General features: G+C 33.4%; 1 protein-coding gene across 19 annotated transcripts; it reads right to left on the bottom strand.

Moving 5' to 3' along the window:
- Positions 1–7,675: 7,675 nt before the first annotated feature.
- LOC141716886 (uncharacterized) lies at positions 7,676–11,574 on the bottom strand. Of its 19 annotated transcripts, none has more exons than XM_074519052.1 (11): positions 11,321–11,574; positions 11,004–11,089; positions 10,836–10,925; positions 10,679–10,741; positions 10,407–10,508; positions 10,062–10,121; positions 9,815–9,951; positions 9,158–9,234; positions 8,667–8,720; positions 8,059–8,126; positions 7,676–7,939 (listed from the first exon to the last, which is right to left on the bottom strand). In XM_074519052.1, the coding sequence occupies exons 3-6, from the start codon at positions 10,867–10,869 to the stop codon at positions 10,093–10,095; spliced, it is 228 nt and encodes a 75-aa protein (XP_074375153.1). In that variant the 5' UTR covers positions 10,870–10,925; positions 11,004–11,089; positions 11,321–11,574; the 3' UTR covers positions 7,676–7,939; positions 8,059–8,126; positions 8,667–8,720; positions 9,158–9,234; positions 9,815–9,951; positions 10,062–10,092. The 19 variants fall into 19 exon arrangements, 8 of the variants coding, with proteins under 8 accessions (XP_074375153.1, XP_074375151.1, XP_074375150.1 ...); XM_074519050.1 differs by lacking the exon at positions 10,062–10,121 and adding an exon at positions 9,562–9,638 and having other exon boundaries at positions 10,421–10,508; XR_012573408.1 differs by lacking the exon at positions 10,062–10,121.
- Between the last annotated feature and the right edge of the window lie 244 nt (positions 11,575–11,818).

The raw sequence follows: 11,818 nt of genomic DNA, 5'->3' as shown, positions 1-11,818 counted from the left end.
CAGATGATATTTTGATTTATTCAAAGACAGAAGAGGATCATAAAGAACATTTGAGGACAACTTTGGAAATTTTGAGGAAGAAATAGTTATATGCTAAATTCTCGAAGTGTGAGTTTTAGCTACAGGAAGTTCAGTTCTTAGGACACATAGTCAGTAATGAAGGGATGAAAGTGGACCCAGCGAAGATTGAAGCAATTACAAATTGGGAAAGGCCGAAAACACCGATATAGGTAAGAAGTTTCTTGGGATTAGCGGGATATTATCGTCGATTTGTTCAAAATTTCTCAAGGATTGCAACACCATTGACAAAGCTTACACGGAAGAATGAAAAGTTTATATGGAACGATAAATGTGAAGAAAGTTTTCAGGAATTCAAGCGAAGATTAATCACGACACCTGTTTTTTACTTCCAGAAGACAAAGGGAATTTCGTAATCTATAGCGATGCTTCTCAAAAAGGACTAAGATGTGTTCTGATGCAGCAAAATAAGGTTATTGCGTATGCGTCAAGGCAATTGGAACCATACGAACAAAAGTATCCTACTCATGATTTGGAGCTAGTAGCCATAGTATTCGCTTTGAAGATTTGGAGACATTATTTATATGGAGAAAAATGCGAGATTTATACGAATCACAAAAGCTTGAAGTACATATTCACATAAAAGGAGCTTAATATGAGACATAGAAGATGGTTAGAGTTGATTAAAGATTATGACTGCACGATTAACTACCATCCCGGTAAAACAAATGTTGTGGCAAACGCGTTAAGTCAGAAAGAAAAGTTAAATGTGTTATCAGTACCTGAAGAAATATACAAGGAATTTCAGAAACTGGAATTGGAAATCAGAGTTTGCAAGCCTGATGAAGCGAAAGTGTATAGTATGACTTTCCAGCCGGAGTTGTTAGAGAAGATAAGGAAGTGTCAAGAGGAGATAATGGATCAGGACATTAATCATTTGGTAGGTGAGGAATTGTGCACGCAAAAGGATGATCAAGGTATTCTTAGGTTTTCTTCTAGAATTTGGATTCCACCAGTAACGGAGTTGAAGAATGAAATTTTACAGGAATCTCATAATTCAAGGTATTCAATCCATCCAGGGAGTACTAAGATGTACAGAGATTTAAAGGAAAATTATTGGTGGCCAGATATGAAGAGGGAGATTACAGAATGGGTTAGCAGATGTTATACATGTCAGAGGGTTAAAGCAGAGCACCAAAGACCAAGTGGATTGTTGCAGCCATTAGAGATTCCAGAATGGAAATGAGAACACATTGCCATGGATTTCATAGTCGGATTACCAAGGACAAAATCCAATTATGATGCCATTTGGGTTATAGGGGACAGACTTACCAAGTCAGCTCATTTTCTGCCTATAAATGAAAGATTTTCACTAGACAAGTTAGTCCATATGTACCTGAAAGAAATCGTAGTTCGTCATGAAGTTCATGTGTCTATCGTATCCGATCGAGATCCGAGATTTAATTCGAGATTTTGGAATAGTTTTCAAGAATGTTTGGGAACGAGATTGAATATGAGTACGGCTTACCATCCACAAACGGACGGCCAAAGTGAACGAACAATCCATACAATTGAAGACATGTTACGTGTTTGTGCTATTGATTTCAAAGGAAGTTGGGATGAGCATTTATCCTTGTAGAATTTGCTTACAACAACAGTTATCATGCCAGCATTGGGATGCCACCCTATGAAGGTCTTTACGAACATAAATGTCGATCTCCAATATATTGGAATGAAGTAGGAGAACGCAAAATACTTGGACCTGAATTGGTGCAAGTTATCCAGAAGAGATTGATAGTAGCACAAGACCGTCAAAGGAAGTATGCAGATCAATCAAGGAAAGATATAAAATTAGAAGAAGGAAATCTAGCATTACTGAAAGTATCACCGTGGAAAGGATTGACAAGATTTGGGAAGAAAGGAAAACTGAGCCCTAGATATGTCGGACCTTTTGAGATTCTAAAACATGTTGGAAAAGTAGCTTACGAGTTGGCGTTACCCCCACACATGGAGCACATTCACAATATTTTTCACGTATCGATGCTTAAGAAGTATAATCCAGACTCCAGGCATGTAATTGAATATGAGCCAATAGAACTTCAAGTAGATTTGTCGTATGTAGAGAGTCCGATAGAGATTCTAGAAGAAAGAGAGAAAGTGTTAAGAAATAATATGATAAAGTTAGTAAGAGTACTGTGGAGAAACCCAAAGGTTGAAGAATCAACCTGGGAATTAGAAAGTGATATGAGAGAAAAGTACCCTCATTTGTTTTCTTAGTAGATTCTGAGGACAGAATCCTTTTAGGGGGGGAGGATGTAATATCTGGGATATATCGTGTAATTATTTTTGCTAATAGATAAATATTATGCATATTCAGTATTTATTTTGTGAATTATTTGTTAAGCGGTATATGTGTTTGGGTGTTTAAAAATAATATAAATTGAGTAATTTAATATTTATATGTCCAAAATAAAATATAGATAATTGTCATATCTTCCTATTTATTTTTATGTTGATTTATGATTTTATAGGAAATTTATGGATTTTATAAATTCTTTTTCCGAGTATTTATAAACTATTTTATATAATCGGGAACCAGCCGACTACACCCTTTTTTTATATTTTTATAACCCGAAACTCTTCCGAGAACTCCTTCCTAACCTTATTACAATATTCCAAGCATTTTCCATGTTTTGACTTTTTCGATCCGGCGTATGATTTGTCCTGTGCGGGTCCCGGCGCAATATTTTCGATACAAGATTCGTTTCGATAAATCAATAAAACTCGTATTTTCGATAAATGGGATCTTTTTATTAAACTATTATAATCATCACCTCGTAATACGTGTAACCAGGCGCTGAGACCAAGACCGCAGTACAAATTGTACAAATTCGGATAATTATCTCGAAAATCGGTACCGTTTGTATTTGTTTTTATAAATAAACGTACTATTTTATATCCGGAATGATCCAACGGGATACTAATTTTCCTTAAATATAAATAGCCTTTACCGTATTTTAGTTCGTACTGAAAATCATTTGCAAACAGTAATTATAGAATTTTCCAGAGAAAAAACCCTAATTTCTTAAAACCTTCTCAGAATCAAACTATAGTTTCAAGGTGTTATTGAAATTGGTTGGGAAAGTTGGAGTAACCAAAACGATGGATTTGGAGTGTACTTTCAGATTTCAGAACTCGTTTTACTGCAGAAATCAAGGTTTAATTTCTATATTTTATTTATTTTCGAATTATTTTGATTAAAATTATGAATTTTTGTTCGGATGATTGTTTGGATGATTTGATGATTGCATGTTGTAGAACTTTTCTTCCTGATGATTTTGATATGTTATATGACTGATTTGGAGTTCAATAACATATTCAAATTAGGGTTTGATTCTCGAATTGTATAATTAGGGTTTATACTCGTTTGAATGTTCTTGATTGAATTTGGGGTTTTTTTAAATAGGGATCTATAGACGTTCTAGAGGGGTGGGTTTTGTTCCCCTTGAAATTTACAATCGATTCATATATAGCTTGATAATCGACGTTGCTCATAGTGACCGTGGTTGTGATTTGAAAGTTCGTCGGAGTTCTTCGCTTTCGGGCACAAATCCGGTTAAATAAGAGTTTGTTTGTTTGATTTGTTTGCATGAATAAGTTCCTGGCAATTACCCACACATTTCCCTGAGTTTTTGAATCATTCTGAGCTTTTTGGTGTGATTCCGGCGAGCTTGCGCGGTGGCGGGTCGCCGTTAATGGCTTCCCGGCCTTCCGCCGACGAGGTTGAGGGAGGAGGGTGGTCGAATTGCATTTCGACTCCCCTTAGTTTGGAAAGTTTGCAAATTGTGCACTTCTATTTTGAAAACTTACAAAAACCTGATTTTTGTTTTCAAAATTTATAAAAATGATATTTTTGGTTATAATTTATTTTCAAAAATTATTTTAAATATTTTAAAATCAATATTTTAATTCTAAAAATTATTTTTAATTCAAAAAAATAAATCTAAATTACTTAATTAATTACTTTTAATTAATAATAATTATTCTATTGATCAATTAATTTAAATATTAGTTGGTTAATTAGTTTAATTATTTATTAATTGATTTTAATTGATTATTTAATTTGATTTAATTATTTTAAAATGATTTAAAAATCTTGAAAAATAGTTTCGAGCTTTAACATAATATTTTAAATTTTTTTGAAGACTCGATAAATATTATAAAATTATTTTAGAGTCAGATTTGAGTAATCAAACTCTGTTTATTATCCGAAATTGATCCAACGACCCATTTTGACTCCGAAAAATGTTTTAAAAATCATATTAAATACCTGAAAGAGTGTTTATGACCCGAGACCTCTTTATAAATGGAATTTCATTAGTTGTTTGACGTACTATGTGTTATACGTGACTTGTTTGTTAGACTATTGGTCTATATGTTCAGTGTTTATTTATTTTTAGCATAACTTTTAATTCGTTAATCAGATTTGGGTGAAATAAAGGGTAGTTGGAAGCTTAAGTCGAATAGAATAGAATGACAGCGAGTACTGATGGATACTTGTAATGTCTAACAGAAGAAGCGAAGCGTAGGAAAGGAAAGAAAGTAGTCGAGGAGTAAGAGATTGTGATTGGAATTTAGTGAAGTGTAGCAGGCTAATACAAGGCAAGTGTTCTGAACTTTCTCGAGATATATTATGGATAATTAATAGTTATATTTTATATTGCAAGTGCTTTGAAGCACTGAACCCTAAACCTTGATTCCATTTATTGATATTTGAGCCGTAAACCTTATTCTTTCTGAACCGTTGATTACTGAATCCCTGAATACGAACCACATATATATGATACTACTCCACAAATATATACAAACTAAATACTGAATAATGAACCAAGATTTGCTTATATACTCAAACCACTGTACCTTATGCTTTGAAAGACCAAATCCTTATGAACTTGAAACTTTGATTCTTTTGTTATCCAATTCTTTCACCACCTGATAGCCATTCTTTGAAATTGCCATATTGTTCCCTTGTGAAGATTGAAACCATCTCATGGTTGGAAATATAATATTGTTTATGATTCTGTTTATTGCTTTACATTGTTTATTCTGTTATTGTGATAGAATTGGATTGATTTATAAAATTGTGGACCAGATTCATGGTCAGACCAGATTGGTGGTCAAGTTAGGCCAATGTTTGCCTTGGATCCAGTAATTAGAGCAGAGATGTGTGCCTTGCTCGGGGTTAGTGCGTGACTGATCAGCAGCCTAACCTTGGTTTTTAAAATGAAAATATAATATCCAATTCTACATCATTATTCATTATTCCCTTGATATCGTAACTCATTTCACTTGATCATTTTATTCTCAGTATTGTCAATGTGACTTGCTGGGCTAGTTAGCTCATTTGTGTGATGTTGTTTTCTTTTCCAGTTAAGAAGGAACCTGTTAGTTTCGAGGATCCCCAATCCAGTGTGAGAGCTAGGGGTTCAGGTTGATCGAGTTAAGCTAGTTGACAACTTTTGAGCTAGTTTAAATTTGTAAAGTTTATAATGATGTTTAATATTCAGTTGTTAGTTTGAATAGTTGGGATTTAGGTGTTTATAATATAAGTGTGTGTGTGTGGCTTGTGTGCATACTTTAACCTGTTGCGATCCGTGGTAGTCGATATGTAGGGTCAATGCATATTATTATTATCTTTATTATTGTTATAAGCAGGTTATAAATAAAGTGTGTGTGTGTGGGCCCCAAACTTCTGACCCGGATTTGGAGGGTGCCACAGAACCCAAGTAATAAGATCCCGGATATGATCCCTCAAATGACGAACGAGAACGAAAGGTAAGTGAACCGTATAATAAATAAGCGGTCATTAACCAAGTAATTAAGGGTTAATCAAAGAGGTTAGTGGATGATGATCTCATCACACTACAAAGGGAAGACAGGTGTAAAAAGATGACACAAGCTTGATGACATAAGCATGACAAATGGATGTTGTTTTGTTGGTTGATTTTAGACCATGGAAAATTAACCATGGTAACAACTTAAATTAATTACTAAGACAAAAAGAGAAGCAACCAAGCAAACACATTCTTCTCCCCCCCATCTCTTTGCTCTCGGCTTTTTGAAGAAAAGCAAGGAAGAAAAATTTCAAAACCCAAGCTCCACTTAATCATAATTCAAGAGGTTTGTTTCTTTAGCTTCTATAATTCATAACTTAGATGAGACATAAGTTTGATCTCAAGATTCCATGTTTATCTAAGCTAATCAATTCATCAAAGTTCTTGATGAATAGTGTTTTCAAGAAACTAACTTTGTGTTTTCTTATGTTTTCTTCAAGATCCAAGCTTAGTAGAGATAGTTAGTGGTTATTTAAGGCTTCCTAAGTGATTCTCCACTCTCCAAGGAAGGTATAACTTCTCAAACCCTTAGTCTTAAGTTTTGTTGGTTTGGATTTCATAATGTTTAGATGATGGGTTAGTGTAATGGGTGTGTAAACATGTTTAGAGCTTTGTATAGTAAGTGGTTTTGTTGATTTTGAAGTTAGAAGTGATACTTGTTAAATTTGAAGTTCTTGGTCATATTTTGACTTGGTTTAGATGAATATGTTGAGATCTTGAGTTATGGTTGAATGATCTTGTATTCTGGTTAAATGATGGTGGAATGGTGTTGATTGGTGGTGGTTTGATATTGAATTATATTGGTAAAATTTGGGAATCGCTAAGTTATAGCCGTCGTAATGCCTAATATTCCTTAGACTGTTATGTGCATGACTTTTGCATCCGAAGACTCACTGCCATGAACTGACCATTACAATTCTTAGAAAGTTTATGATTCAAGCTTCGTTTTGAAATATCGTTCACTTAGATCCGATTTACGGTTTAGGAGAAATGACCATTTTAAGTAATGGCATTTCGTGAGCGAACCCTGAAACCTCGATTAACCTTGAGACCATAATTGGGACCCGTAAATGATTAATCGAAACACAAAACAATTATGTAAGGTGGATTAGGCAGTTGGTAAAGTACTCGCGAAAGAGTTGCCTTAAAATTCGTAACAGTTAATTTATTATAATTGGTGGAGCCGAGGGTACGCAAGTGATTAACGCAAATCGTTATGCGCATAAGAGACCGTTAGGGTATGAGTGAGTTTTGACTAGTTTCTTAAGCGACTGTGGTCTAATTCCGGATTATGTTGTTGTTCATAGGTTACCGGACCCACTCTAAGCTTAATTCTATCCGGGAACACTCAGGCAAGTTTTCTATCTGTTACACTACGCCATAAGTGGGCTATCGTAATGCCTAAATGGTGTTACAATAGGCCCTAAAAGTGTTACAATAGGTCTATTGTAACACCAGGGGGTGTTACGTATATGAGCATTACAATAGACACCCTAATGTAACACTTCACTGATCTATTGTAACAGAGAGGAAAACGTTACAATAGGCACCTAATGTAACACTAACAGACCCAAATGTAACACAAAATGAGTGATACAATAGCTTGATCAATATTGCATAAGTGGAACCACGTGTGGGTCCCATATAACTTATTGTAACACCATGTTCAATCAATTGTAACACCAATCTTTTTAATTAAGCAACACTAACATATCTAATATAACACTATATGTAAACATATATTACACTAGAATAGTCAAATGTAACAGTTTTTTTTAAATTTTTTTTAATAATATACTCAATCCAAATAACAATCCCATAATCAATAAAATATCAAATTTACATACATAAGCCTCAATTTTTCAAACCAAACTATTCAATAACAGTCTCAATTCTCCAAACTATACCACTACATAGGAGTCTCATTTCTAACGCTAACAACAACAACATAACATCCAAGCTATCCTTGGATAGGAAAAAACCGCTCTTCGACTATCAGGAAATCCAGCACAATGAACAAAGTGTACCTGCATCAAGCAAAAAGTTCCAGTCAATCTATGTTAACTTGAAAAAATTTCACTTAGACTAGCAAGTACCAACTAGAAAGGGTACAATAAATGTGCATTATCTAACAAAAATGTCAAACCTGAGGTAAGTGAGGATAGGTGGTGATGTACCGAAGCAATTCAAAGCATAATTTGGGTATCTTACAACCTGTTATATGAATCAGTTACCAGATCAAGGTAATGTTGATACGTAACTGAAAAGAATTATCAGGATAAAAATGCCCCTAGTCGTGTGTGGTTCCTCTAAAAAAATGGGACTTGCAGTTGCACTTTCACAGAACAATAGAGATATTAACAGTGAACAAGCTTTTCATCTTTTGAACCGAATATCAGATATATACTAGCTGAATATGCACTTTTGACAGTCTGATTTACTGATAATAACCGCCTTTATAGTGGAAAACCATGCATAACATTTTACGCATTCTATCTTGTTAAGTGTTGTATTTAGATTTTTCATATATTTCTTCATAGCATTTAATGGAAATGAAATCTTGTTGCAGTAGTCTAGATTGGCATTAATCTTGATATGAACCAAAACAAATAGCAAAACTCTTCATCTAAAGGTACCACATAGCAAATAACGTCAACCAGATTTACAAATTGCTTATAATCATGTTAAACATAGATTTAGATTATCAGTTTTAACATACAACCCCCTGTAGAGAGGGAGGGAGGGGGATGCTACCTTATTGATGCACCATGCAACAAATATTATAAAAATGGATGTATTCTCCTGCACCTACATATAGAAACATAGAAAGTAACACAGTAAATAACAAACAAACCAACCTAGCCTTTAACAGGTGAAAAATAGTCAATAACACAGTAAAAATACTAATTGACAAAGTTCAAGCCACACTGCTACAAAACCAGATTTTAGTGAGCCACATGTTTCATCATTTTAATAATCCTCTGAAACAAATACACTTTGGTATATCATATATAGCCTATATTATCAATTAATGAAACTGTTATTATTTGAGGTGGTTACACTTACATGTATTTTATAACAAATCATAGATACATCTATCCTATACAGGACCAAGACTTATATTTCAAGATTACAATATCTCTATAACGGAAGTCAGGAGGGCAAAAGCTGTTAGAAGGAAGCAGTGTCGGTGAACTATAATTCTTAAAATTCTTGCAACTAGTTAAAATGTAATATAAGCTTACTTATTATCATAAATCCTACTGGGAAGTTCAATAAGGAGTGAGGCTTCTGGAATTTTAAAGACAACAACTGCTCTTTCCTGCACCAAATTAATATTTAGAAATTAGTATCAGGCATAAAGACAATGACAATCGAATTTAATTATCCAGTATATAAACAAAAAAACACACATTATACAGATAGAAAAGTTTGCAATGAAGTTATGGAAATTTGTACAGATATAGCAGGCTAATTATCTATTTTAGTTATTTTATTTGCATTTAGTCGACTATAGTTACAAAAATTACCAACCCAGTTTAAGTAATTGGAAATGAAGTTAGAATTGATTATGTCTCGCGGGATTATATAGAATTCTAGTTCTAAATTTGTGAAGTTAATTTTTTATCATTTTGTGGAACTTGAATACTTGATCAGGGTGATATAACATGCAAATCAGTCCATTGCGAAAAAATCACCAACACCATAACTGGTATTCTTCAAGTTCTGAAGATGAACAATGTATTATTCGGTTAGTATTAAGCTCATTTATGGAATATTATATAAGAAACTTGACTGCTAAAAAGCACTTAATTCTTTTCCGTGATAGAAAATATGTTGGCCTTATTAAATGTGCACGGACAGGGTAATCTGATGTGACATACAAGTATGGAAAAACCTACTTTGAGACTATTTGAAAAGAGCAACTCCTGGTGCATAGAAAAGTCGTCAAAAGTATCAGGTTCATGAGAGTGAGGGGGAGCAGTAGATGAATTCATTATTTCCATTCTTGAAATATTTGTACTTGGTATCTCTTATCCTGAAACCACCACTTTCAACAATATAAGTACTAACCAATAACATGCTCAATAATCTTAAATGATGACTTGTAATACTAGTTCTAATTTTCTGCAAGACCCGGTAATTTACTTGCTCTTCATATCAATGTAACAACTTCAATTCAGCAATTAGAGTTATGAACTCGACCTCCTATAGGAAACAAGTATTAGAATGCAACATCAGAATGAATTCCATTTGTTTGCCTAGGTCAGCTCACACTACTTACAAATCAACCAAAAATGAGTTTTATTACTTACTACTTGCTAGTCATAGTCTGCAATAAATAAGTCCACTGTTTATTTTATACACACTGTTTTACAAAATGATTTGTAGAAAAATTCAGTATCATAATAGCTTGAAAAGGTTTAGAAGAGGCCAACTTATAGAGAACATATTATGTAAGACAGCAAAGGCAGCAACATCCCTTAATCTTACCCTTCATGTACAACCTTGTTATAATGCAGTTGCAGAAACTCTCTGGACATAGTGCAACACAACAGACTACAGTTAGCTTCAACTTTTTTTGCCTCTTCATTGCTGTAACAAATATCACAGCAAAACGCTGACTCATGCATTTTCACGCAAACCATTCAATGTATTTGCGTTATAAAAGCGGATTTCGATAAAACATAGACCTTTCATGAGTAAACAAGTAAATATAATATTTCAGAAAGGAAGACTAAAACTAATACTAAATGATTTCATACCTGCCTGATGTGAAGTGTCATACCAGATGTATTGACCAAAGACTGAAAAAAGTTCTCTACCCGCTACATATAACAACAATGCTACATATCAGTTAGGCACAAGTAGACAAGGAAATCAAATAAAAATACGCAACTTATACAGCACACTGATACTTACTAGTTATAAAACCAATGCTACTTTGTGGAAACATTGCCTAAAGTATACAGATAGAATTAATGTCTGTTGGTTCTCCACTAGGAGATTAGGCTGTTTATCAAAATTTGCTAATTCAGCACATAGATAAAGTATACAGATAGAATTATAGATATTGAAATAAAATCATACCTTAGCACATGAAAAACGAGCTATAAGAGTGTATCTTCTCCCTGTATCAATTCTTAACTTCTCAATGTACCAAAAACTCCTAGTATCTGCAATAAAAGGTAAATCGAATTATGTGAGTAAAAACCAAAGACAGCCACCAACCCATCAGCTATTAGTAAAACAATACTTTACACGGGAATACTTTTAGTATGACAAAGAAACTTGCAAGGACCTCTCTGAGCAGAAAACTCCTTAATAATTAGTACACAACTTAAGCAACCAACTCAATTACCCAACTCGACCAAAAAATAAACAAAACAAAGGTAAAATTTAATTACCCAACTGAATACAAATCCCTAGCCAGTCAAATACAAAACAATTACTAATTGAAGCTTGATGGGGAAGAAGGATGCTAAGAAGTTCAAAGCCCTAAATATTACCTACAAAATTAAATTAAAAATTAAAAATTAGAAAGTCTATTGGGAAGAAGAAGATGTTGAAAAGTTCAATTATCAGGGAGGGAAGATGTTCGTTTAAAGAGAGATATGATAAGGAGGAGAGATGATAAGGGTGAGTGAGAGAGAGGAGGGTAAGGAAGAGAGAGACTTGTGAAAAAGGGGTTAATATTGGGGCAAAATTTTTGCAGGGGAACTATTTTTATTAAAGCGGGAGAAATGCCGCCCAATATTTCATATACTAAAATATGTATAATTTTTTATTTTTTTCTTATAACTTTTTTATTTTAATTAAAAAATTATTATTTATTAAATAAATAACTGAAAAAAGTCTCTTATATTTTTATATATAATACATTTTATATTTTATATAATATTTTA

Source organism: Apium graveolens, chromosome 4 (genome assembly GCF_009905375.1).
Source record: "Apium graveolens cultivar Ventura chromosome 4, ASM990537v1, whole genome shotgun sequence".
NCBI classification, from domain to species: Eukaryota; Viridiplantae; Streptophyta; class Magnoliopsida; order Apiales; family Apiaceae; genus Apium; species Apium graveolens.
This window is presented reverse-complemented; position numbering and strand designations above follow the sequence as displayed.

Coding starts and splice junctions, on each gene's coding strand:
- LOC141716886 (XM_074519045.1), bottom strand. CDS start 10,869: ATGTTTCCACAAAGTAGCATTGGTTTTATAACTA. Junction 10,742..10,835: donor TAGCATTGGTTTTATAACTA/GTAAGTATCAGT, acceptor TGTTATATGTAG/CGGGTAGAGAACTTTTTTCA. Junction 10,509..10,678: donor TGACACTTCACATCAGGCAG/GTATGAAATCAT, acceptor TATTTGTTACAG/CAATGAAGAGGCAAAAAAAG.